This window comes from Mesoplodon bidens (assembly GCF_964165515.1).
Source record: "Mesoplodon bidens genome assembly, chromosome: 16".
NCBI lineage: Eukaryota > Metazoa > Chordata > Mammalia > Artiodactyla > Ziphiidae > Mesoplodon > Mesoplodon bidens.
This window is the reverse complement of record NC_138173.1, coordinates 63611800-63637166: the sequence shown is the minus strand read 5'-3', so window position 1 is coordinate 63637166 and position 25367 is coordinate 63611800. Positions and strand designations below refer to the sequence as shown.

The 25367-nt window shown below is 44.8% G+C and overlaps 1 protein-coding gene across 8 annotated transcripts in view; it reads left to right on the top strand.

Annotated features, from left to right (window-relative positions):
- The window catches only part of MTSS1 (MTSS I-BAR domain containing 1), a 164741-nt gene that overhangs the window by 15372 nt on the left and 124002 nt on the right, over nucleotides 1–25367 (top strand). For all 8 annotated transcript variants that reach the window (XM_081214332.1, XM_081214340.1, XM_081214337.1 and 5 more), the window contains 2 exons: nucleotides 6813–6874; nucleotides 10462–10535. In XM_081214332.1, coding sequence (XP_081070458.1) covers nucleotides 6813–6874; nucleotides 10462–10535 — 136 coding nt within the window. The remainder of the gene's footprint in view (nucleotides 1–6812; nucleotides 6875–10461; nucleotides 10536–25367) is intronic.

Genomic DNA, 25367 nt, shown 5'->3' with positions numbered 1-25367 from the left:
TCCGAGTGTGGTCTGCGGACCAGCAGCCTCGGCATTACTCAGATTAAACATGCAACATCCAGGCCCCACCTCAGACCAAGGGAATCAGAACCTGCATTTTTGCAAGATCGCCAGGTGACGGATACGAAAGTTAACATTGGAGAAATGCTGATCTATGTATCGGGCATCTAGCAACTGTTTAGAACCTGGTGATGCTTCATGATGATGGTGGTGACAGTGATGCTTGTCAAGGTGAAAAGAAGGGCTTGGGAGCTGAGCTGTCCAGTCGTATATCCAAGACTTGGATTCTCATCAGCCATAAACGCTGGTGAGCCAGCCTCTGTCTGGAACTTCTGAGCTGGAACCCGACTCCCTGTAGCCTGTCCCCGCTGGTCCCTGTTTCATTCTCAGCTGAGCCGAATTCTGCCTCCTCGTGAGAGTCCCCTCCAGTCTCTGGCTCCCCTCAGATGGTCCCTTCTCTGACCAAGGCTCCCGGCTCCCCTCTGTTCCCCGAGTGGCAGCACTGGTGTCTGATTCCCTCAGCTGTCCCCTGAGGTTCTGCGGGCGGGGCTGGGAGAGGCAGTGGCTGCATTATTTATGGGGCATCGTTAACCAGCCGGGCTGATGAGTTACGCGCAGTTTATTCTTCTGCGCTGTGTGTGGGATGCCATCCCAGGCCTCTGTTTAATACAAAACAAAGCAAAGCAAAACAGAGCCCCAAGTCAGCATGACCACTGGCTGAGCCCTGTACTCGGGTTAGGCGAGTGGCCTGCGCAGCCGTCTGGCTGTGGGGAAAGCAGAGGAGAGGACAGGAGCTCGGGGGTGTTCTTGGAGCTCAACCTTGCGGGTAGGCAGGGCAGCCCACTTGCATGTTTGCTTAGGTGGTCACCAAACTCTTGGGGAGTCGACGGAGATCAGATGGTCTTTTTCCCTCAGAAGTAAGAGAATAACGTCATTCTCCTCCCCACTCCCCAAGGGACCAGGCTCCCGTCAGGTATGTGATGCGGTAGCCAGCTTCTCTTGTCACCATGCTGGTTTGGGATTTACATCACTCGCCATCTGGATGAAGGCCCTGTTTGTAGTTCAGCCCTGGATCTTGCCCTGGATGGCCGCCCATGGTCCCCTTGTCCATCCTTCCATCTCCTGCCTCTCCCAGCATAAATGTGCCACTCCAGTGGCCCTTGGAGGAACCCACTTGTGCTGTTTCTGCTTCCCTGTCTTTGTTCCTCTCATCGGAAATGCTTTTCCTTCCTCCCTCCATTTTTCTGTTCTTGAGCCCACAGTTCAGCGGGGGAGACTCAGGCTCAGAGACGGCCAACTGCATGATACGAGGGAAGCAGGTGGGTCCCAGGATACTCTGCAGAAGGTGACATTTGAGCTGGGCGGTGACGGCCGAGTAGGAGTTTTCCAGATTGCTGAATCCCCCTGGGGGTTGGAAGAGAGAACAACCTTCGGGGGGGCTGTGTGGTGGGCGCCCCGTCTGGTGGCTGCAGAGTTAGAGCCCGTCTTCAGGGAAGCCCCATCTCTCTCCCTGTAGGGAAGTGGAGACGGTCAGGCAGCTTGATGCAGAGAGCTCTCCACGTGCTTGTTGTTTTTTTTTTCTTTTTCTTTTTTCTTTTTTCTTTTTTTTTTGCGGTACGCGGGCCTCTCACTGCTGTGGCCTCTCCCGTTGCGGAGCACAGGCTCCGGACGCGCAGGCTCAGCGGCCATGGCTCACGGGCCCAGCCGCTCCGCGGCATGTGGGATCCTCCCGGACCGGGGCACGAACCCGTGTCCCCTGCATCGGCAGGCGGACTCTCAACCACTGCGCCACCAGGGAAGCCCCTCCACGTGCTTGTAAACACACCAGCTTTGACGGGGAGCTCTTCCATTCTCCCAGAACCCTGTGTGATCTGAGTTCTATTCTCAACAAACTGCCAGGGCTTCACAACCTCCCTGCCCCCCTCTCCAAAGAAATTCAGGGGGTTCCAGAGGGAGGAGAGCCTGTTTCCCTTCACCTGTGACTTTGGACTTGGCAAAGCCCAGGCGCTCAGTGGGTGTCTTATTTTCGTTGACTTTGGTATGTCTGGAAAGCTGTGAAATGCTTCCATGTTCTCTGGTGAACTCCGCAGTGGGGTCTGTGTTGAGGCTTTCTCATAGCTCTGGGGATGCATGGTGAATAGAGCCTGCCAGACACATAGCCTCAGGAGACAGCTTTCTGGGACTTCTTGGTGGGTGGTGCAGATTAGAAAATTAAGGACCACGTTGGACTTGCTTTCTAAAAGGATTCTCAGTGCACACAGTGTCTCGACTGGCAAATTTCTTCTGAAATTTGAGTCTGCTTCCCTTTGCCCAGCCTTGTCGTCTAGAACAACCCAGCGCTTTTTCTCTCAATTACCTTTTTATCTTCCTACGAGTGCCTTCTCCCTCCTTCCTCACTTCCTCCAAGCGTTTGAATTTTTGTAGTAAAACTTTCAGGTGGGTAGAAACTTTTTGTTTTTCCTTGAAAGAAACTTTAAAAAAGAAAATCTGAAACAACCCAACATCACCTTGCCTTTAAATTTTAATAACATTTATACACTTAAAAAAATTCCTCAACAAGGAGGTTTTTGTCTCCCGTTCTTAGAAGTTCTTTTTTTTTTTTTTTAAAGAATCCATTAAATTATATATTGCCTAAAACAGGTGGGCCTGACACTCTTTGAGAGACTGTCAAATATCATCAAGTGGGGAGAGAGCTGCGGTTGGCAGCCTTCTTCTGGCTGAGTGGGTGTTCGTTCGTAGGCGGAGAGCTGGGTGCTGTACCCCCAAACTGGAGCGGGGACCCTCCTTTTGTTGCTAATTTGGTAAAGACTGGAATGAGGCTCCCAGTGGGAGCAGATAAGTAGCTTTTAAAGTGGTTTGAGCAGCTGTTTTCAGGCACATTCATCTGGGGTTTAAGTACTCCACCTGCCATGTACTTGGGAATGGCGGAGACATTGACTGACACTGTGTGTCCCGCTGCCTTGCTCTGTGTCTGCTTTAACTATGGTGAACTCATAGTGAGATGCACAGTCCGAACTGTACTTAGGACTAAGAATGAGGGATCCCAGCCTGGGTGGACCATCTGACCTTGAGAGTTTTAAACATCTCTCCCAGCATCCCGAAGGAGATTTCCTGGGAGCCTGCAGACGCTTGGATCAATCCTGTCAAAGGTTATTGGACACTTACTGAGTGCCTGGCACTGCTCTGAGCACTTTAGATGGCTGACTTCATTTCTTCCTCACACCAGCCCTGGGCAGTGGTGACTTACCCAGGCAGAGGTCGGACGACCTGCCCGATGTCCCATGGCAGACGGGAGAGCTAGGATTCTAGCCAGGAGATGGGCCCCTGGAGTTTGTGTTCCTTATTCCTTCCCAACATTCTTTCAGTGTTCCGTGATGTCAGTGTTCAAAAACAGTGATGGAATTATGCATTTTTTTTGTTGATCATTATAAGAAACTGGCCTGAGAGGTCAAGTGACTTACCCCCCATAATTTACTGCCAGGGCCGTGGCTAGAACTCAGGATTTGGGGCTCCCTGCGCAGGCCTTGTGCCATTCTGGCGTGTTTTCAGTGAATGTGCCTCACCTTTTTCTTTTTTAATTTATTTAATTAATTTATTTATTTTTGGCTGCATTGGGTCTTCGTTGCTGCACACGGGCTTTCTCTAGTTGCAGCGAGCGGGGGGCTACTCTTCGTTGCAGTGTGCAGGCTTCTCGTTGCGGTGGCTTCTCTTGTTGTGGAGCACAAGCTCTGGGCACGCAGGCTTCAGTAGTTGTGGCTCGCAGGCTCTAGAGCGCAGGCTCAGTAGTTGCGGCACACGGGCTTAGTGGCTCTGCAGCGTGTGGGATCTTCCCGCACCAGGGCTCGAACCCGTGTCCCCTGCATTGGCAGAAGGATTCTTAACCACTGAGCCACCAGGGAAGCCCCTCACCTTTTTCTTAAGAAATATTATGGATCATCTCAGTGACCTTCTCCAGGGGTTCCGTGGATGGGAGTGACTGCTGCTGGGGAGAGGAGGACCTGGCTCTCGTGTCCTGTGTGCAGATGAGTGGTGATGGTTCCTTTGGCTAGAAGTTGATGGTCCGTGTCTCTGAACTTCCTCAGGCCTTTCATGAAGCTTCTCATACTGTCTTGTGGACCAGAAAGAGAAGGGATGGCTAGATGAGGTCGTAATTGGTTAGCTGCACTCTTGTGCTCTTAAGGGTGCTTAACTGATTTCCATCTGGGCAGAGATCTCTAGTGACCAGCCGGAGGACTCTGATCTCAGCCTTTACCCTTAATTACTTGGATGTAGATGTAGAAGGCATGTCCATACCTGGACTTGATAAGAAAATTGTAAATGTATTAGGTGCTATACTTGGGATTCCCCACAGTGTCTTGATGGGCCTGCAAAGGTAGCCTGAGCCCTCACAAGGTTTCATTCAACACAAATAAAGTTATGCTCTTGGGTTGAAGAGACCCCCTGGGGCACAAAGATGGGATGGAGGCTAAGTGGTTTAATTAGCAGATGAAGACAGGACCTGTGCATGGGTGTTGGTGTCAGTAGCTCAGATGTAGCTGCCAAAGGACTTCTGCCAGTAGCCAGTCAGACAGAATCCCTGGCCTGGTGCAGCTCAGTGTCCCATTGGGAGCACACTGCTGCTTGAAGGAATAAATCCAGCACCTGCAGTTGGGCCAAGCAGGTCCCGGATGCCCAAATGCAGAATTGATGGTTGTGATCTAGCAGTATGCACGAAACAGACTTTAGGGTTTGAGTGGATTGTAAATTCACGGTGCTGTTGTTACCAGAAATGCTAATTTGATCTTAAATTTTTTTTTTTTTTTTTTTTTTTTTGCGGTACGCGGGCCTCTCACTGTTGTGGCCTCTCCCGTTGCGGAGTGCAGGCTCCGGATGTGCAGGCTCAGCAGCCATGGCTCACGGACCCAGCCGCTCCGTGGCATGTGGGATCTTCCCAGACCGGGGCACGAACCCGTATCCCCTGCATCGGCAGGCGGACTCTCAACCACTGCACCACCAGGGAAGCCCTTAAATTTTTTTAATGTAATGACTTCGTTGTTTTTATAAAAATGATACATGACCCTTATTTAATAAAACAAAACAAAACTGTGGCCATGGAGGAAAGTACAAACAAGAAAACAACACATTGGTCCAAATCTTAGCTCCCAGAAATATTCCACTATAATATTTGGTAGACGGTTTTCCAGATGTCTCTGTGCACGTTTTCAGACAGACTTGATAGCTCGAGAAATGTATAAATGGGCACTTTTATTAACATGTTCTATGCAAGATATTTTCAAAATAAAAATATATTTAATTTTACTTTCATTTAACGGAAGAATTGAAACTGAAGTGAAGTAATACTGAAGAAATTGCAGAACTTCAGACAACTGTTTCTTCACTAGAAGAAATCAGTTTCTCAGACATTCCTCTAAGGCAGTGGTTCTTAACTGGGGGTGATTTTGCCCTGTAGGAGACATCTGGCAGTGTCTGGAGACATTTTGTCACATCCAGTGGCATCTGTGAATGTTCCTGACATCTGGTGAACAGAGGTCAGGGATCCTGCTAAACACCCTGCAATGTACAGGAACCCCTCCCCCGCCCCCCGCCCCAGCAAAAGAAAGAAAGAAAGAAAGAATTATCTGGCTCAAAAGGTCAGTAGTGGCAAGGTAGAGAAACTGTGCTCCTAAGCATAAGAGAAAAAGATTATTAAAACCATTAGGAAGGTGAAATCATTGTTTTAGGTCAGTTTCAGTTTTAGACTATTTTGATGGGGCTTCTATAATAAAAGATGAGATGATTAACTTCATTATAGTTTTTTCATCCCCTCTCCTTAATGACAAAATCAAGAGGTGTCATACGTTATTTTTACCTTGTCAAGGTTTGTAACATTCACATTCTAGCCTGCAGCTGTAACCCCGCCCCGCCCCCAGTTTGCCCCCGTCAGAATTGCACCTGCAGTTTTGAGTTCGTGCCTGAGCACCACACTTAGAAGAAAAGTAGAGACATGTGATGGAGTGTCCCCGAGATGCTGTGGGGACGTGAGGCAGGGGCCCGGGTAGACACAGAATTCCATCTGGGAGCTGAAAGAAGGAAAGCTGTGGAGGAATGTGCTGTTTATCCTCCGTTCTTTGAAAAGATGTGTGCGTGGAAGCAGGATTGGTCTTAACTCTGTGGATCCCTAGAAGGTTAGAACTAGGGCTGCGTGGACCTAAAGGACAGGGTGGCTGACGTAGGTAGGCTGCCGTGGAGGGTGATGAGTTCCCTGTCAGCTGCTGTTTGCTGGGGAACCACCTGTAACCATGTTGTATGTAGGTGCTGGGCTCAAGCCATCAGCTGAAGCAGCTGTATTCAGGTAACTTCCCAACCTCGAGATTCTGCTCGTCTAATAATGCTTCCCAGTAGTCTCCTGTCCTGGAGAGGAGCCCCAGTCACTCTGGTTCCCCCCTCCCTGCCTTCTGGGATAAGGGTGAGAACAGCCAGAGCCATGATCAGGTGGTTCAGGGTAGAGCCTTAAATGGTCTACATATCTTGAATTTGGACCCACCCATCTGTTGACTCAAAAAGTGATGCATCCATATATGGCTTAGATTCTGCCAAACTTGTTCCACTTGGTATCTGTAGTGTTTACAGGATCACAGGGACTGAGCACATTCATAACCCATTTCTGAGCCAATACACTTGTATGTACAGTAATCTGGGCAACCTGTCGTAGACTGCAAAGGAAGAGAGCATATACTGTTTCCTGTATAATTGGACCTGAGCTTGCTGTCGCTGTCTTCATCAGATGTCTATCACAGCATGACTTACTGACGTATGGCTTTGTTTTGTTATAGGGGAGCTATCCAGTTTGGGAAGATTTCATAAACAAAGCCGGAAAGCTACAGTCCCAGCTTCGGTAAGTAGAAGCATGTCATCCCTAGGAAAACGGCAGCATCCTTAGACAAAGGATGGAATAGGATGGACCCAAGAGGCAAATTAGGGTTAGTTTTGGAAGTGTTGCAGATAGAGAAGCGTGCAGTGGCGTTGCCACTTACTAGCCATGCGTCCTGACCTCTGATTCCCGTATGTAAAATTAAACTCATATCCACTCTGCCTCCTTCCACTGGAATGTTGAGAGTCAAATGAAGTATTGTATGTAAGGTAATAATGGGCCAGGTACATGGTGACAGTTAAATCTCACAACCCCAAGAGATAAGTAGTGTTGTTACCCCATTTTGCTGATGAGGAAACTGAGGCACAGATAAGCTGAATAACTTATCCAAAGTCACACAGCTAGTATTGATAAATGACAGAACAGGGAACTGATCTGAGGCAGTCTGGCTCCACAGTCCATTCTGATTACTGCCTATCCTTATAGAGTTTAAAACTTAGTTTGTATAATTCTATTTACATGAAATGTCTAGATAATGCAGATCTGTAGAGACAGATGTAGATTTGTGGTTTCCTGGGGCTAGGAGTGGAAAAGAAGGTTGACTGCAAATGGGCATGAGGGACCTTTCTGTGGTGATGGAAATGTTCTAAAATGGGATTGTGGTGGTGTTTGCATAACTCTAAATTTACTGAAAAATTGATGACTTATACACCTAAAAATGGTGAATTTTATGGTATACAAATTATGTCTCAATAAAACTGCTTAAAAACCAAGATCTAATGCTGATGTGCTCTAAGGGGCTATTATTATTGCCTCATCTTGTGCTTGTTAATATATCATTTCATATGAAATAGAAAACACGGCAACATCTTCTTCTTAAAGCGATATGCTTTTGAAATCAGTGAGGGGAGGGGTGCGATTGCACTTAGAGGGTGCTTCAAGAGGGTTGGGACATTAAAAAAAAAAACAGTTACTTTCACGACCCCTATTCACGGCGTATTGGTTGGTTTGGATGTATGGGGATGGTTTTCCAGAGACCAAAGCTGGTAGGTGTTTTCTGGGATAAAAAGCCATGTGGATGACAGAGAGAGGAGGGAGGAATGACATGGGGCTCTTAGGACTTTGCCTGTTGGCACCAGGGGTCCCTGCCCAGAACCTTAGCCATAGGACGGGGCATTCCATGGCTCCCCAGTAGATTAGGAGAGAAGAACTTAGGAGACGTGGAACTTTCCCTGTCCATTATTCAGCTTCATGGGGCCTGGGATTTCCAGATCCACGAGTGGGCATCCAGATGGACCATGGGCTCCAGACTATGGCCCCTTTGCCACTTGTCAGGTCCTTTACCATTTCTTTGCTTACGAACCTTTGATTACTTTATCCTGGATCAGATCCAAACCCCTCTGCCCAGAATGTAAGACCCCCTCCCCCAGCTCTGCCGCTATCATCATTTATTTCAAATAGATTAGTCTCCACCCTGTAGGAGGTCACCTCCTGTAGTAAAACAGTAAGACATTTAAGTCCAACCCCTCCTCCAACACTTTTTCTTATCCAGCCTCATTTAATTGTCTGGCAGGTTTTCAGGGTTGAACAAGGAAAAGACGCTCTTCCCCTTTTACCAATGAGGACGCTAAAGCTTAAAATAATTAACTGATTAGCTGCCTTAAACATACAGAGTGGGACTTAAAGCAGTCTTATCCCCACTGGTACAAAGTACCATATAGTTTTATATATATATATATATATATATATATATATATATTTTTTTTTTAACAATATGTAGGCATCCTGAGGGCAGGGACCATTTCCTTATTTTGTCAAACCACTAGTACTTGGCTGAGAGCACCATAGGAGCCTCAAGCACATGGTTTAATTTTCTGTGCTAGGGAATGCATAAGGATACGACCGTAGACCAGGCAGATAGTCTTGGAGCACGTACGCGGAAGCACTCCTTCCTCCTGCTGATGGATGCATGTTTGCTCTGCCCTGTCAGAGAGAGCTAAGATGTCCTGTGACAAAAGCGGTCCGTGAAATATGGCTCATCGGAAGTCGGTGTTTAAAAGCTCTTAATTCGTCACACTTGACCACAGTCTTCGTTTTCACAGGAGCCCTGGGGACTGTGTCATACTCAAGGCACCTCTCCAGCTGGCTCATTAAATTTGGAAGATTGGCCTTGACTTGAATAAGAATAAATCCAGCTGTTGTATCAGATATGAATTATAAATCAGAATGAGCCATTCATAAATCTCAGGGTGTTTGATAAAGCTAACTTTTCCATGGTGCCAACTCTTTAAGAAATATACTTTGAAGTGGTGTTTTTTTGTTTTTGTTTTTGTTTTGTTTAGTGTGTATGTTATTGTGGGTTTTTTGTTTTTGTTTTTTTTTTTGAGCAGAATGTTCTCTTGCTCTACTGGAAAATATCAGGCCTCATTTTGAAGTTTGGCTCTGAGGGACCATTGCCCAGGTTTTCCTGGGGACCACTCCCATCACCTTCCAGGAACCTTTTGCTTCATAGCTACTCTTGCTTATGTTCAAAGGTCATTTCTTTCTTTTTTTTTTCCCCTCTGATTTGAACTCATTCCTTTTTAGGCCTTATTCTCATCTTCATCCTTCAGCAATTTTGCATTGTTAGGAATGCTCAGTGAGGGCTAGATTCATGTGTGAAATACTTGGAAATTAACATCAGGCTGTAAATTCTGTTATAAAGTTCTTGTGAGTGAGCCTGGGGCTTGCTTGCTTGTCCTGGGTAATCACGGCCCTGAGATGCAGCAGTGCTTACTTTTCATTCAGTGACATCTTGGACCACAACTCTAGGAACCAGGAGACCACAGAGTGCTCAAGGCATCTCCCAGTGCTCAAGGGGATGTGAAGAATTCAGAATAACTTCTAGGACAGCAAATGAGTATAGTAACTCCTCCTCATTCTCAGCTTTTAGGAATTCAGAAGATGCTGTTTAGGTAGCATTCTAACATTGAAAAAATAGTATCTCAGTTACCCTATAGTTATGATTTAGGGGGAAAAGTCATTTAGCCTGGATCTTGTAGTAGGATGAACACGGCACTGTAAGTCATGCTGGGCTACTGGTCTCAGCCCTGGTATGAGCTAGTGATCTTGAAAATCACTATGTAGCTGTGGTCTCAGTTTTCCCAACTCTAAAATGAATTGTTTAACCTAGACGATTACTCTCCAAGATTCCTTCTGCCAATCCATGTAGCTATATCGTTTTCCTACTCTAAAATCACTTTCACCTATACCATTTATATTTTTAAATAATTTGTTCTTTTAGGCAGAAACACCTTTTTCCTCATTGGTGAAATTTTAACCTGGTGATAATTTATACTGTCGGGTGGGATGGGGTGGGAAGAATTGGTAGCATTTATTGACTAGCGCTGCATGAGCTGGACGTTATCGGGGGAGAGTGCTAACAGGAGAAGGAGAAAGTGTCCTTAAGAATAAAGTGGGTCCACAAAGCCAATGGTTGTCCGTGTCCAGTCGGGTTGTCTCTCCTGGAGGGTTACTTTCAGTCCTCAGCAGCGGTTGCGGCCCTTTTGCTGTTATGCATCTGCTAGTGTGAGACATTCCTCATGCTTTTTTGTTTTCTGTTTACATCTTAGGACAACAGTAGTAGCAGCAGCTGCCTTCTTGGATGCCTTTCAGAAAGTGGCTGACATGGCCACCAACACACGTGGTAAGCAGGTGGAGGGATGGCTCCCAGCATTGACGGCGCTCAGTGTGTGGGCTCTTACCCTTGGGCGCTTTACAAGAATATAGAGCTTAAGTTATCAGAGCTTAGCTGACTCATATTTAAAAATATATAGATTTTTTAACTCTGTGGGATTCCACATCGTAGAAGCTGCAAATCGTTCTCTAGATAATAAAATGCACGAGAAGAGTGAAAAATAAATGAAAGGAACCACTATTTATGCCTGAGATGGCTTGTTGTGTTTTTAAATTAATCAATCAATCAATCAGTTAACTAATTGGCTGCCTTGGGTCTGCATTGCTGCACGCGGGCTTTCTCTAGTTGCGGCAAGCAGGGGCTACTCTTCGTTGCGGTGCATGGGCTTCTCATTGCGGTGGCTTCTCTTGTTGTGGAGCACGGGCTCTAGGTGTGCGGGCTCAGTAGTTGTGGCTCGAGGGCTCTAGAGCACAGGCTCAGTAGTTGTGGCCCACGGGCTTAGTTGCTCCATGGCATGTGGGATCTTCCCGGACTAGGGGTCAAACCCACGTCCCCTGCATTGGCAGGCAGATTCTTAACCACTGTGCCACCGGGGAAGTCCTGGCTTGATATGTTTTTGTGATCACTTTTAACGGTGTGCTGGTTGTAGAGTCCTGAGCTGTGTGTTTGGTTGCAATTTGTTTTTCCCTCTCATGTGTCATCTTAAGATTTTCCTCAGTCCCTTGTGGAATGAGAATGATGGGTTAGACCATTTTTTCTAGGTTCCCATAAAACGAGGAAACCTATTATAAGTAGCGTCCTATTGTGTTGTGTCTGTTTGTGTGTCTCCCACATTTGACTGCAGACCCCTACAGGTATAGACTAGACGGTGACGTGTGCATGTCTGAACCCTCCCAAAACGTAGTACCTGGAACACAGTAAGTGTTTAAAGTATGTTTATTAAATCAATGAACAAAGGGAAATCTTTTGAAAATTTGTAATGGTTTTTCAGTGACTGTGAATCGTAGAAAAGAATATTCATAACATGTGAAAGGTGTAGAGAAGAAAGTAAATCTGTCTGTATCCAGCACCATCATTAGAAATAGGACATCACCCATAACCTAGAGACCCCCCCATTCAAAGGGGGTGCTTTCCTTTTCATTCTCAGAGAATCTCTCCTGCCTCTTTTGTTGCCTTCTTTCTGCGTCTGCTTGTCCACTGACGGCTATATGCCTGTTCTTGTCATTGTCTTGGTGACATGGGAAAATGTGGGTGTTGTAGGCCAGTGTTGGGGGGATTGCTCCCAGTCACACAAGGGTTAAGCTTATCTGAAGCCCATGATGGGTATGTACCTCCAGTGGGTTTCAGTATGTACCCATGTACCATAGGTGCTTAATTAAATATTCAAATGAATTTGCAGTGAGGACTCTTCTCATTTAAGATGCTTGAAAACTGCTGATATTTCAGGCAGTGTCATGGGACCACAAAAATCAATATATTACTCTACATGTCCTGGAGGAGCTTGTAGTGGCAGGGGGGAGGGGGGTAATGCTATGTGCAAATGAAGAATTTCAGTGTAGAAATAATATGTTTGGTATGGTAATAGTGGTAGAACAGAGTGCTGGGGGAGTATGGAAAAGTGAGCTATTAGCTCAGGGAGTCGAGGAAATTCTCCCAGGAGAAGTAGTATTTCTCTTCATTTCCAAGATGCCAGCGGTGTTTCAGAAGGTTCCCTAGGAGAATGTGATGGAGACATCAGAGCATTGGTTTCTTCATCTGGTTTGTCAGCTTGACGTGGGTCTTACCCAGTATCTTTTTCTAAGCCCCTTAAAAATTTTGTTATGGGGGCTTCCCTGGTGGCACAGTGGTTGAGAATCTGCCTGCTAATGCAGGGGGACACGGGTTCGAGCCCTGGTCTGGGAGGATCCCACATGCCGCGGAGCAACTAGGCCCATGAGCCACAACTACTGAGCCTGCGCATCTGGAACCTGTGCTCCGCAACAAGAGAGGCCGCGATAGTGAGAGGCCCGCACACCGCGATGAAGAGTGGCCCCCGCTTGCCACAACTAGAGAAAGCCCTCGCACAGAAACGAAGACCCAACACAGCAAAAATAAATAATAAATAAATTAATAAACGCCTACCCCCAACATCTAAAAAAAAAATTTTTTTTTGTTACGTAACACATATGTGTGTGTTATGGAACCTTTAGAATATACAAGTATAAAGAGGAATACAGTGGTCATGCCAGTGTTCACGGCTGTTAGTGTTATTGGGTCAGATTTCTCATATTTTCTCCGACTGCAGCAGGATCTGGAATTGGACTCATCAGTCATATGGATGTCTTTCTAGAATAGCCATCAGAGTGTGTCTTTCTTAAAAGAGTTGCTCCATTATTTTAAAGAACTTACGTATCTGGTGTTGCATTTTTGAGGCTCTGTGGTTTGTAAGTTTATATTTTAATGTTTAATATACTGGATGGACCCTAAAGGATTGAATAGACATGTATCCCGATTGTCCATAATTTCCTTCAGTGGGAACCTGGGTTTTTGCAGACGCCACTTCTGAGAGTGGTTCTCGGTGGGATATTGAAGGGCCTGCAAGTTCTCACGGTTGAAGGGAGGAAAAACAATTATTTGTGGGAAAAGAAACCAGAGTAGCTTCTCTGTGGTGCTGGTGGAGGTAGAGAAGGAGTTTGGAGGTGATGTCATTGACAAAAGACAAATAATGTCACAGGGAACAAGATCCCTGCTTTGAGATTATATATATATATATATAATATATATATATATATTTAAATTAATTTATTTAATTTATTTTATTTTTGGCTGCGTTGGGTCTTCGTTGCTGTGCTTGAGCTTTCTCTAGTTGCCTTGAGCGGGGGCTACTCTTTGCTGTGGTGCGCGGGCTTCTCATTGCAGTGGCTTCTCTTGTTGCAGAGCATGGGCTCTAGGCGCGCGGGCTTCAGTAGTTGTGCTGCGTGGGCTCAGTAGTTGTGGCTCATGGGCTCTAGAGTGCAGGCTCAGTAATTGTGGCGCACGGGCTTAGTTGCTCTGAGGCATGTGGGATCTTCCCAAACCAGGGCTCAAACCCATGTTCCCTGCCTTGGCAGGTGGATTCTTAACTACTGTGCCACTAAGGAAGCCCCCTGCTTTGATATATTTTTAAACCATTTGATTTTAGGTCACTTTTAGCAATACCAGAATACTTTACATCTCGATGTCTAGAATCCATATGCACTGGGAGGAAATAACTTTATTGAATATGGGAGTGTGAGAACTCACATGACCTAAAAAAATGTATGGTTGATACAAAAAAGTTATATTTTATGGAGACGATAAGAGAGAAACTTGAATGCACATCTTACGTTCAGTAAGCATCAAATTAGTTGTATGATGTTAATTTTTACTTAACAATTGAAAAATATAGAACATGCTCTTTAGTTTAAAAAAAAGTCATGTAACGATGTATATAAAGTAAAATCTACCCTCTCAGTACCATTTGCAGAGATTGGGCTTAGTGTCTTTTATAGACTTTATTGCATACTTAAACACATATGGGAGAAAAATTACTCGTTGAACAATATGTAGGTTGATATATGCAATAAAATATATTTGTAAGATCTTTTTCAAACGGTAACCTGTAAGAAACATTGTTCCCGTGCTTTTACTCCACAGTCTATTATAATTATCTTTCTATGTCAGTACCTAGAGAGCTGCCTCATTGGTTCTAGAAGCCAAGTGGAATTTTACTGTCTGGATGTAGCACGATTTAATCATTTTTCTTTTGAGGAATATTTAGATTATCTCCACTTATGTACTGTTACAAGCTACACTGCAGTTAATGTCCATGTATACATCCTTTTGGAGATCTATGGGTAATCTCTTTTTAATGGTGTATGCACCTCCAAGGAAATGAAGAATCTGTTAAAAAAAAAAAAGCTTCAATCTGTTTTGGTCAGCAGCAAACATATTTGGGCTTGTGGTCATTACAGGGTGTAACGCTGATGCAGTTTGAAGTTTGATATCTACCCTCTATGGAAAGTCCAGTCTCTTGCTTAGAGCCTTTAGCTATCATATTTTTTGAGTCTTTCTTGCTGGAAAGATGGGAAGGGAATAGCAGTTATTCTTAAATGAGTCTCTTTTGGGCTGGTATCCAGAATCTCAAGCTAGCAGTTGTCTGGTTTCCAAAATATTAGCATTCCATATTGTTTCCCAAAGGGAATGGCTCTGAAAGGTCTTTGTCCTTTTTAGCAAATATTTTGCAGTAGCTATGAATATAATTTATTTAGGAAAATCTTCTAAAGCTAGGCATTATAAGAGCAAAATCAATCTAGTCATAATAACTATTAAGTAGAACATGGAAATACATTAGAACTCTGTTCTATTCATTTTTTTTAACGAAAGAGTGTAAGTCGCTCTTACAATGTACATGTTTAGGTGAATAATTAAACCATAATGAAATTTAAGAGTTAATCAACACCATAATACATACAGTTCCATATGTTTTTGATGTTTGCACTCTGGAATGAATGTACAACTTGTGTTCAGTGTGAAAGTACACCTGTTTCTGTGTTATTGGCCGCAAAGAATTAGTGCCTAGGCATTTGTTGTACAAAGGATGCCTGACTTTTGTGAGGCAGGATCTCCGTTTTCTTCGTGTCCATGATGGACCAGCACACGGGCTGTCATAGGAGTTGTTGAACTGACTGGTGTGCAGTTGTCTGGGTTGCTTAAAAAAAGAAAAGGAAAAGAACAAAGGTGGGGGGAGGCTTCTCAACCCTCGGTGGCTGGTGTTGGGGAGTAGCATTCCTACACCTGTAAGCGTGCAGCCTGGTGCCCCCCTTTCACTGGAAGGCGGGGGCACGTCTTAGCACTGGCCCTTCTTGGCCCTCGCATCATTTGCTTGTGTCAGCTAGGGCCTTTGAGAGCGTAATGCTGTGTGACTTTCATTTTTGGCTGCCTCAGTGTGCCTCTGTAATTACTTTATAGCTTTCAAAAACCATCTCCGGGATGTTGAGATGATAATACACCAAACCCAGAGTGAGGAGTTTAAGATTCTAAGAAGGAAGGAAATGGATCCCCAGCCGACTAGATCATCTCTAGTCACCTTTATTGAATACGTAACACGGGCTGGGCTCCGTCCTTCCGTGCTTTACACGGATTGAGTCTTTTCATTCTCGAAACAGCGCTGTGAGGTCAGTGCTTATGACCTCCATTCTAGATGATGAAATCTGGACGAAGAGAGCTTATCTAAACCGACCAAGGTCACATGGCTTGGAAGTGTGGAGACTGAAGCCTGGCCCAGAGTCTAGATTTTAACCATTAAATTATGATTCCTCATGTAAGGTGCTCCTGGATTTAGTATAAACTTACGTTTGCTTTTAAAGTTACTTGATCCTGAATGCATTAAAAAAAATACCAAAAACAATCTATGTAGCACCTTGGAGTAATGAATAGATTGGGAGCCAGGATGCCTGGGTTTGTCTTCTGCTTGGCCAGCTATGTGACCCTGAATAATTTTGTTTCACTTCTCCGGGCTTTGATTTCCCCACTTGTAAAAGGGGTTTTCCCAGGACCTAGTAGGGTCCTAGATGATCGCAGGTAACCTTTTTCAGCTCTAATATTCTACAATTTAAAATCTCCTTTTGGCCCTATTAAATCTTAAAATACGAATGAAGTTGGACAGTCTAAAATTTCTCTTTCTATATTGTCTTTAGAGTTTCCAATTTTCGCTCCGGGGACAAAGGGAGTGGAAGGAAGCAGAGTTAAGCAGAGGATAAAGGAGAGAGAAGGTTAGGCGAGAAATACGGTTAGAAGAGACCCGCAACGTATGCGTGAGGAGGGCAGGTGGAAGCTGGAACTTTCACAACAGCCAGCGAGGTCCAGACGGTCAGAGGTGGACTTTAATCAGTGAGCCTGGATTGCCAAGGTGAAGGCAGTCAGTCTTCAGTGACTGTGGAGACTGTCTTGATGAAGACAGTCTCCACAGCTTAACACTGAATGGCACAGTCGTGGTTCTTAAAAATACCTTGTGTTTTTAGTGTAGAGTTTGTTAAACGCCACGCTCCTCATCTCGCTGCGTGGATCCTATCGCTCAGGAGGCTTGTTTTAAAGTACAGATTTCAGAGCCCTTCCTTATACCTGTGGTTACTGATTAACTGGGGGGGTGGAGTGGGGTGGCACTTAGGAATCTCAGATTTTTTAAGGCTTCCCAGGAGAATAAGGCCTCTCGCCATCTTGCCATCGCCCACTTGTCCAATGACATCTCTACCCACGGCCGGCAGTGCCACCCACAAGAAAATGCTCCCTGCTCCCTGAATCCCTTAAACCCTTTGATCCCTTTCTTCTTGCACATGTGCATTCCAGACCTGGAGTGCCCTTCCCAGCCCACCCCCTCTCTGCCCCCTTTAGATGCTTGAGGATCTTCGGCTTGTCTTCCTGGAGCCAGTTTGAGAGTCACGTCACCTGTGAACCTTTTGTCCCCCACCGCTCCCACTCCTCTGTCCCCAGGGTAACTTGGGTCTCAGGCCTGAGGCCTCTGTAGCACCTTCTCCCTCTAGAGTGTTGACCTCCCTGTGTGGTCACCATCTTCCCCACTAGACTCAACTGCCTCCAGGGCAGGGCCTGCATCCTGCTTCTCTCTGAGGAACCCAGGTTCCCAAATACTGGTAAGTATCTGGCATCTAGCAGGGGGAAGGCAGGGTTTGTAAGCAGCCCTTGGAGGATCCAGGTGAAGAAGGCTGTCATCTCTGGGGGCAGGAGGCTGGCGAGGTGGGGTCTTTGGCCAGATTCCACTTGGGAGTTCAGAATTTGAATCTTGGGACCCTTCTCTGAGGTTGAGTCTCAGGACTGAGTGAGTTTGTATTTCATTGTAGCCAAAGAGGGCCCAGCAAATCCATGATGGGGGTCACAGGAAGGGGACAGGTAGGTTAAAGGCAGCTACCTGCTCTTGGCTGGGGTGGGGGAAAAGGGGGAATCTTCGCTTTTAGGGGAGGAGGCGACAGGAAGCTGTTTTCAAGAGGCAGCCAGACTGGTTTTGTTTGCCCCCAAGTTTTACTTTAACCAGGTTGTTTAATTGAAACTTCACTGGCCCTTAACTTCTGGATTGATTTCGGTGTTTGAGACCTGAACTTTCTTTCATGTAACTAAGTCATGATTTCTACCTAGGAAGCTACTCAGCCACGAACTGAAAAAAATAAATAAAATAAGAAAGGTCATAAGGGCTTCCCTGGTGGCGCAGTGGTTGAGAGTCCGCCTGCCGATGCAGGGGACACGGGTTCGTGCCCCGGTCCGGGAGGATCCCACGTGCCGCGGAGCGGCTGGGCCCGTGAGCCATGGCCGCTGGGCCTGCGCCTCCGGAGCCTGTGCTCCACAAAGGGAGAGGCCACAACAGTGAGAGGCCCGCGTACAGCAAAAAAAAAAAAAAAAATGTCATTAAAAAAACTTTTTTGCAGGCCTGGAACTGCATATTGTTTGAAGATGACCTTAAAGAAACATCGACACTTTCATTCACTTAATTAAAAATAAAAAGGCATAAAACTGCAATCCGCTAATCTATAGGTGTGGCGATAGATCACTAAACTGATTTTGTACTTGGATGTGCCCGTTCAGGTTCCTTAGTTATTTTTGGTTATTGTCCTTAGGATTCTTAAAGGAGGAGAGACCTTATGAGTATTTGAGAAACAGCTCAGTTGTAGTTTTCTTTAAGAGCCAAGCTTATTGTTCTGAAAGATTCAAGGAGAGTGTATTAATTTTTCTGATGATCTTATTCCAGCTGAGGCTTTATAGGTAATGGGGAGCAAAAGGAATCTAGCAGAATACATCTGGAGCCACAAAGTTTTATGGAAACCTGCTGGTGTTAATTTTACTTAGAGTCTGTATATGGTTGCCATAGTGCCAAGCTCTGATTTTCTGGAGCCTTAGCACATTATAGATGCCCAGGAAACAGTAGCTGATTTGTTAAATAAAAATTGATAAAGTGAAGTACTTCATATCTTGCTTGCATAGTGGATGGACCAGCAGCTGGTTTCTCTAATGTTTTAAAACATGAATTTAGAAACTCTCTATTGCCTTTCATTTTTGGGGTTTTGAATTTGACCTCTTGATTTTGATTCACATGAATTATTCTGAGGAAGCCCGAAGCCAATTTTGCCCTGCTGGTAGTTACATCTTTCTTTTTTTTAAAATTTAATTTATTTATTTTTAATTTTTATTTATTTTTCGGCCTCGTTGGGTCTTTGTTACTGCACGCGGGCTTTCTCTAGTTGCTGCGAGCGGGGGCTGCTCTTCGTTGCGGTGCGTGGGCTTCTCATTGCGGTGGCTTCTCTTGTCGCGGAGCACGGGCTCTATGTGTGTGGGCTCAGGAGTTGTGGCTTGCAGGCTCTAGAGCACAGGCTCAGTAGTTGTGGCGCACGGGCTTAGTTGCTTCCCGGGCCAGGGCTCGAACCGGTGTCCCCTGCATTGGCAGGCAGATTCTTAACCACTGTGCCGCCAGGGAAGCCCGGTAGTTACATCTTGAAAATTCTCATTGCTGTATTGTAGGTGGGTGTGGGGAGTAAGTAAGAGCAAAGCTATGAAAAATAAGAACATTTGTAGTTGATTAAAGTGGGAAATTGGATGAGCCAAGACAAAGCTACCTTTTCTCCCATATTTCTTGTTTCCTTTTAATTGTGTTGCTTTTTGCCAGGGCTTAACACATCCTGCGTGTGCCATGGTAAGTAACCCCGATGCGGTCCTGGCCTCGTGGAGCTTTTAGGCTGGGCCAGGGCTGTTCTCTGTGATAGAATTTTCTGTGATGATGGAAATGTTATGTGTTTTTGCCGTCCAGTATTGTAGCCACCGGCCACCTGAGATTATCAAGCACTTAAAAGGTGGCTAGTGTAACTGAAGAACTGAATTTATAATTTTTAAATTTTAATTCGTTTTAACTAATTTTAATTTAAATAGCCACATATACCTAGTGGCTACCACATGACACAGCATGGATATAAGGAGTATAACAGTTCCTACAAAGAAAGACTAACAGTAAATGTATATATTTTATGAGTTATCTGATTTATTCTGTTTTATATCAGAAAGTTTTACTGAGAGCTTACTGTATACCTAGTAAAGAATGCAAAGAGGTGTTGTTTCTGAGGCACTGGGTCAGTGGGTGGTAGAAAGGTTTAGACAGGCATGTGGTGGTGGAGTGTTAGGTGGAGAGGTACATGTAAACAATAATAATTCCCAACAACAAATGCTTCCATCTTCTTTTTATAGCCTGTCCGTTTCATCCGTTTCATGCATTCTCAGTGGATATCATTCCAAAGGGGGTGGAAATTGGTTCTTGAGGAGAGGAGGGGGTCTTACCCTTTTTATATATCAGGTACAGATATGCATACAGTAATACACAGACATACATAGGTCTGTGGAATTAACGTTTTATGAGGAGGGGGGTGATTAGGAAAAATGTGTCCAAAAAAGGCTCTTTATGGGAGCAGAAAAAACGGACAAGCTTGAGAAAACTGTTTTGTGATGAAGCCTAGCTTTTAAGGAAGGTCAGCCTTTTGCTTGTTGTTCCCTTCAAGGTGCATTTAAGGAATTTTCATGAACCTGAGGAGGGTGATTGCTGTTGGCGTATCTCCTTTACTTGAAATATCTTGGCAAAACGAATCCATATTACCAGATTCTGTAGTCAGAAAGTCACCTCGTGTTGAACAATAAGTGGATTCAGAGGCATCCAAGACTGGGTTGCCTTCTCACGGTTATGTATTCACCATTTGTAAATATTCTGAACCGTGATGAATGCAAAGAACAACTTTAACACTGGGTTGTGTCAAACTGCCCTTTATTAATTGGGCTTTGTAGCTGTAATCCTTTTAATGAGGATATGTGTGTGTGTATGTCTGTCTATACACACACATATCTATACAACCAGTATCTGTAACCACATATATAACAACCTTTGTGTATAACATTATATACACGTGCATGTGTATGTGTATATAAGCATATACATACATATATATATTAGCTGAGAGAACTGAAGCATCGGACTGGTCTTAGCAGATTCTTGCTTAGAATGACAGAGAGACAAATTCTCTGTTCCAGGATGACTGGTTTCTATGTAGAGCTCATCTTTGATATGCTTACAACTTTGCTGAGGGCTATGGTGGGACCAAAACGTGGAATAGCTTTAGTGTAGCCTTATTCACTTCCTTCAGCCCCTCAAGCCACTCCGAATCTGTGTACATATATGTGTATGTAATCTGTTTATATTGAATACCTATGAGTTTCAATCTTATATGAAGTACAAAAAAATTTTGTAAATTATTGCTATTTCTAATAATATGTAACCTAGCTAAAAACTGTATGCCTATTAAATATAGCTTCAAGATATAAAGTTTCCATCTCTTCTGAGATTTTGAAGCTATCATTGACCTAGTAAGGGATGACATAAAAAGATGTAATGCCTTTTAAAATGAGCTCCTAAGTGTGCATTCTGCTTTGGGTTTCACTATTTTGCTGTTTTTCTACTCGGATAGACCTTGAGTCATTTTAACTCATCAGCACAATACATTTAATCCTACATATTCTGCTTAGGATAAAACAACTTTTTAAAAATGGCCCTGTGAATGTGAGGATTGTCTTACCATTTTCCATTTTTTAAAAACGTCATTATTTTTTGGTTTGCTTTACATGAAACTCAGACTTGGTGTTGAGTCTATAGCACAGTAGGGAGACATGTGGATTTTAAACTTTTTTTTGTTTGTTTTTTGTTTTTTTTTACAAAGCACACTATAGGTAAGGACTAGGAATAACAGAGGAATCCATATATTTATTGAGTATTTTTGTTTAATAAATTTCTAAAAGAAAATCTTATTTTCTGTTTTTTTCCCCTCCTTTTTTGTGTTAAAGGAGTTAGGCAATGGGGACTTTGTATATTCAGTTAATTTGGTGGGCAAATTTGTATATTCCAGGAGATTGGGAATCATGAGTCAAGCATCACTGGTGCTGAAATGAAAGTCCCTCATTTCTAATCCCATCTTAATATTAAAAGTGATCCCTGAAAATAGCATTGTCTCCCGCTCTACAGGTGGCTTATTATTGATCTTTGATTGGGTAGCACCAGTTGCCAGAGATGGGCTGTTTCCTTGTGGTTCCCTGTGGCCTGCCTAGATGGTATTTGGCTTTTCACTGCACCTTCCCGAAATGACCCTTGAACAGTTATTGTGCGTTAGCCTGAAGGGCACTAACCTGAGTCCCACTTTTACATACGTGTATTCTGGGTGTCCAGAGCAGGTTGTCACTAGAATCCTAATATCCTCTACCAGGGAGAGTTAGGGATGTAAAAATCCCACACCCGAGCCCTGGTGTCCAGTTAAGGCTCGTCCTCCCACTAACCAAGAGGAGCATTTGCTCCCGCTCAAGTCAGTAGTGTTTCTCTGGTTTGACTGAATTCAGGCAACGCCAGGGAAGATATGATGCGTGCTGTTCTGTTTAACCTCGGCAGCCTTAATAAACGCTGGTGAATTACATGGTGGCGGTGGTAGCAGTGGCAGTGGGGAGGAAGGTCCAAGCGTGGAGGGGATGTGTGTTTTTATGGGTGACTGGGTCGGTCTGCGTGCAGCACGGTTATTTGTGTCATTAGGCAGTTTACATAATGAAGTGGTCTACTCAGCAGCTCCATCCTTCCAGCTGCCTGCGGGGCTGTGTGCACAAGCTGGGGGGACTCTCCCACCATCATCTCCCTCCCGCCCTCCTCCCCACCCTAGCTCTTTCCCTTTGCTTTTTGTTTCGGCTTAAAATAACTAATACCCCTCCACCCCATCCCACTGCCACACACACAGACATACCACAGTCACGTTTGGTAAAATATAAATGAGCATTAATGAAAAAGTGCAATTATTTGAATTCATACAGATGAGGCAATTTTTGTTTTTTTAAACAATGCTTGCTTATGGAAGATCATTTGCCATAGAGTTGTGAACTTGGTTTGTTCTGCCTGCCTCAGATAAAAATAACCATTTGGAGTGTAAACGTGAACTTGAAGACACTAGAAGTTGTCAAACTAGTATTTTTCTAGGCTGAGTCTATTCTGCCTGATTGCATAGCTGCCTCCCCTCTGCTCAGATAAAGCCCCAGCCTGAAAACATGCACGAAATGTGAAAACTACTTTGAACTAAAAATTTCACCTTAGCTGTTCACTTGTGCTCTGCTGGAAGAAACGTGGTATTGGGAAATCACTCAGAGAAGAGAGAAAGTGAGAGAGAAAGAATATCCCAAAGGTCTTCCCTCACCCAGAGTCTGGCAGTGAATTCTCCTGTTATAATTTAAAGAAATTTGATTCTTATACACTGCTTTTGGAAACATATCTGTGGCCTGACATGAGAATTACCTGGAGGTTTGATGCCTTGTTTTGTCTTGTTTAACGTAACGCTCTGGTCTTTCATGTTTAGAAGGTAGAGAGTCTCTCTTGTAGACCATCTAGTATGTAGCGCAACCTTTTCATTTTTACAGGGCACACTCAGCGAGCTGAAGTCACTTGCCTGAGGCCGCTCAGCTTGCAGGGGCGACCGTGGGATTCTCACTCTAGGTCAGGGCTTTCTGTCCTGTGGTTTCCCCTGAGAGCCACCTGGCCAGCCGCTTGTTGACTTCAGCTCCTGAGACCATTCAAGTAGGAAAGAACATGAGCTGTGGAAAAAAGCTCCGTCCTGGACTCTCAGTTGATTATCGTTAGTCAAGATTTTTTTTGGCTTGTTTTTTTATATGGAATCCTTGGTTGTCTGGTTTCCCAAAATAGTTTTCCACTTCCATTGCAGTCCTTTCTTTTTCTATGGAAGATGTTTTTGTTTTCTTTTAGCCCTGTGTGTGTGTGTGTGTGTGTGTATGTGTATGAGTGTGTGACAGCCTGTTTTGCTTATATTTTAATCATCTGTCATGTTTGACATAAGCATATTTATCTGTAAGAATATCTTGGCTTCTTTCATCTACGTTGTCTTAGTTTTGTAAATATATTGATCTGTGCGCGCGTGTGCGCGTGCACATACACATACGCACACGGTATGTTTTTTGATTCCCAAATGTTTAAAATTGCCATGGGACATCTTATGTCTAGTAAAAAAGATACTGCTATGGAAATCTGCAGCCTTTCCTGCTGTGAGTGCCAGGGCCCAGGGACCCCGGTTACCATGGAAACCAACATGGAGCCGCTGGGTGGTGCTTTCCTTTAGAGCTGCGTTTGAGTGCATTTTGCAGTCCGCTGCAGTGCTGCATCTTCCCCCCACCCCCTTTCAAATTAGGAGGGGGAAAATGCTGAGTGATTACAAATAAAAAGAAACTACTGTTTCAGCCAAGGCAGAAAGAGATCTTTAAAATGTACTGTTTTAATGTGATTGTCCATAGTGGGGCAATACAGTTCTCTGAAGATGGCCAGAGGTACCTGATAAAATACAAAGGAATTGTGGAGGAGACAGTGAAAATGGAACCTTCATCCTGTGCTACGAACCTGCAGGCTTCTCTTTGGGAATGACGGGCGTGCAAGACTGACACGGGCTTCATTCCCACTGACTCTGGTTGAGCCCATTCAGTTTGTCGCAGGGGCTTGACGGCAGACAAAAAAGACCTTCAGCACTCTGCACGTGCCTGCCAGCCTCCATTTCCTGACCCCTCTCTCTCAGAACCCACCCGGAGAACCAGATCTGAGAGCCTGGAGAGCTCCACCGAATTTTAGCCCTTGATTTGCCATTTAAGCACCTGAGTGCCGTCTGTGCTTGTTGAAAGGCAGTGCTGATTATGAGAGCGGTGCTTCATTCGGGTGATACCATTTAAAGCCAAGCGCAAGATGCGTTGCTTGTGCTGGACCCGGAGGAAAAAATGAACCGTGTAAACACACCCTGACCTCCCAGTGGTGGTGGTCCTGTTGGTCACCGGCCACAGGTGGGCTTCCAGCACGTTTGTAAGGGAGACGCAGTGATCCCCAACGCCAGGCTCCCACTGTCCATCAACAGACTTCTGTTTCATGAGACTGAAGGATAATAAAATTGCATCCAACCATGTTAGATGGATGCCTTTGTGCTCTGGTGTTTGCTTTTCCAAATGTGTGTGTATAAAGCAAAGGCCAGGAGTGTGTGCTATTCAGAAACAGTGAAGTACCTTGGAGGCTTTGCCTGTTGCAGGCGGCTGGGACCTTAGTCTAGCCTTGGCCTTGAGGACCTACGGAGGGCCCTCTACCTGTTGAGGCTCTCAGCTAGTCTGATCTCATTGAGGAAGGTAGTAGGAACCCCGTTTTGCAAACAAGGGAAACCGGCCGGTGACTTGAAGCGCCTTGGTTAAAATGCCACACAGCTCTGAAGCCACAGAGCCTGGAGTGTGTGTATCGGCTCTTCAGGACCCACCAATCCACCTTTCCACCTCTGATTTCAGTTGGATATATGGAATCACCTGGGAATTTAGAATCTCAGTCCAGCACTCTAGACATTTCGGGCTGCATAATTCTTGGTTGTGAGGGCTCTCCTGTGCATTACAGGCTGTTTAGCAGCATCTCTGGTCTCTGCTCCCCGGTTGTGAAAATCAAAAATATTTGTAGCCATTGCTGAATGTCCCCTGGTGGGGCAAAATGACCCTGGTCGAGAACCACTGAGCTAGACCTCTTAGGTGTTTTTATTTGGCAGTTTAATGGACCCGCGGCTCTGCCTTTTCTTGAGGCAGTTGTGGACAGCTTGGTTCATTTACGCTAGGCTTTAAATTATTCATAACTATTTTAGGATTTTAGAAATTTGACGGTTCGTGCATTGTTTCATCTGGGAAATGACCACCATGCTGAGTTGTGTGTAAAACTTTGTGAAGAGTCCACATCTTACCAAAAAGGAATGCTTTCTTTTT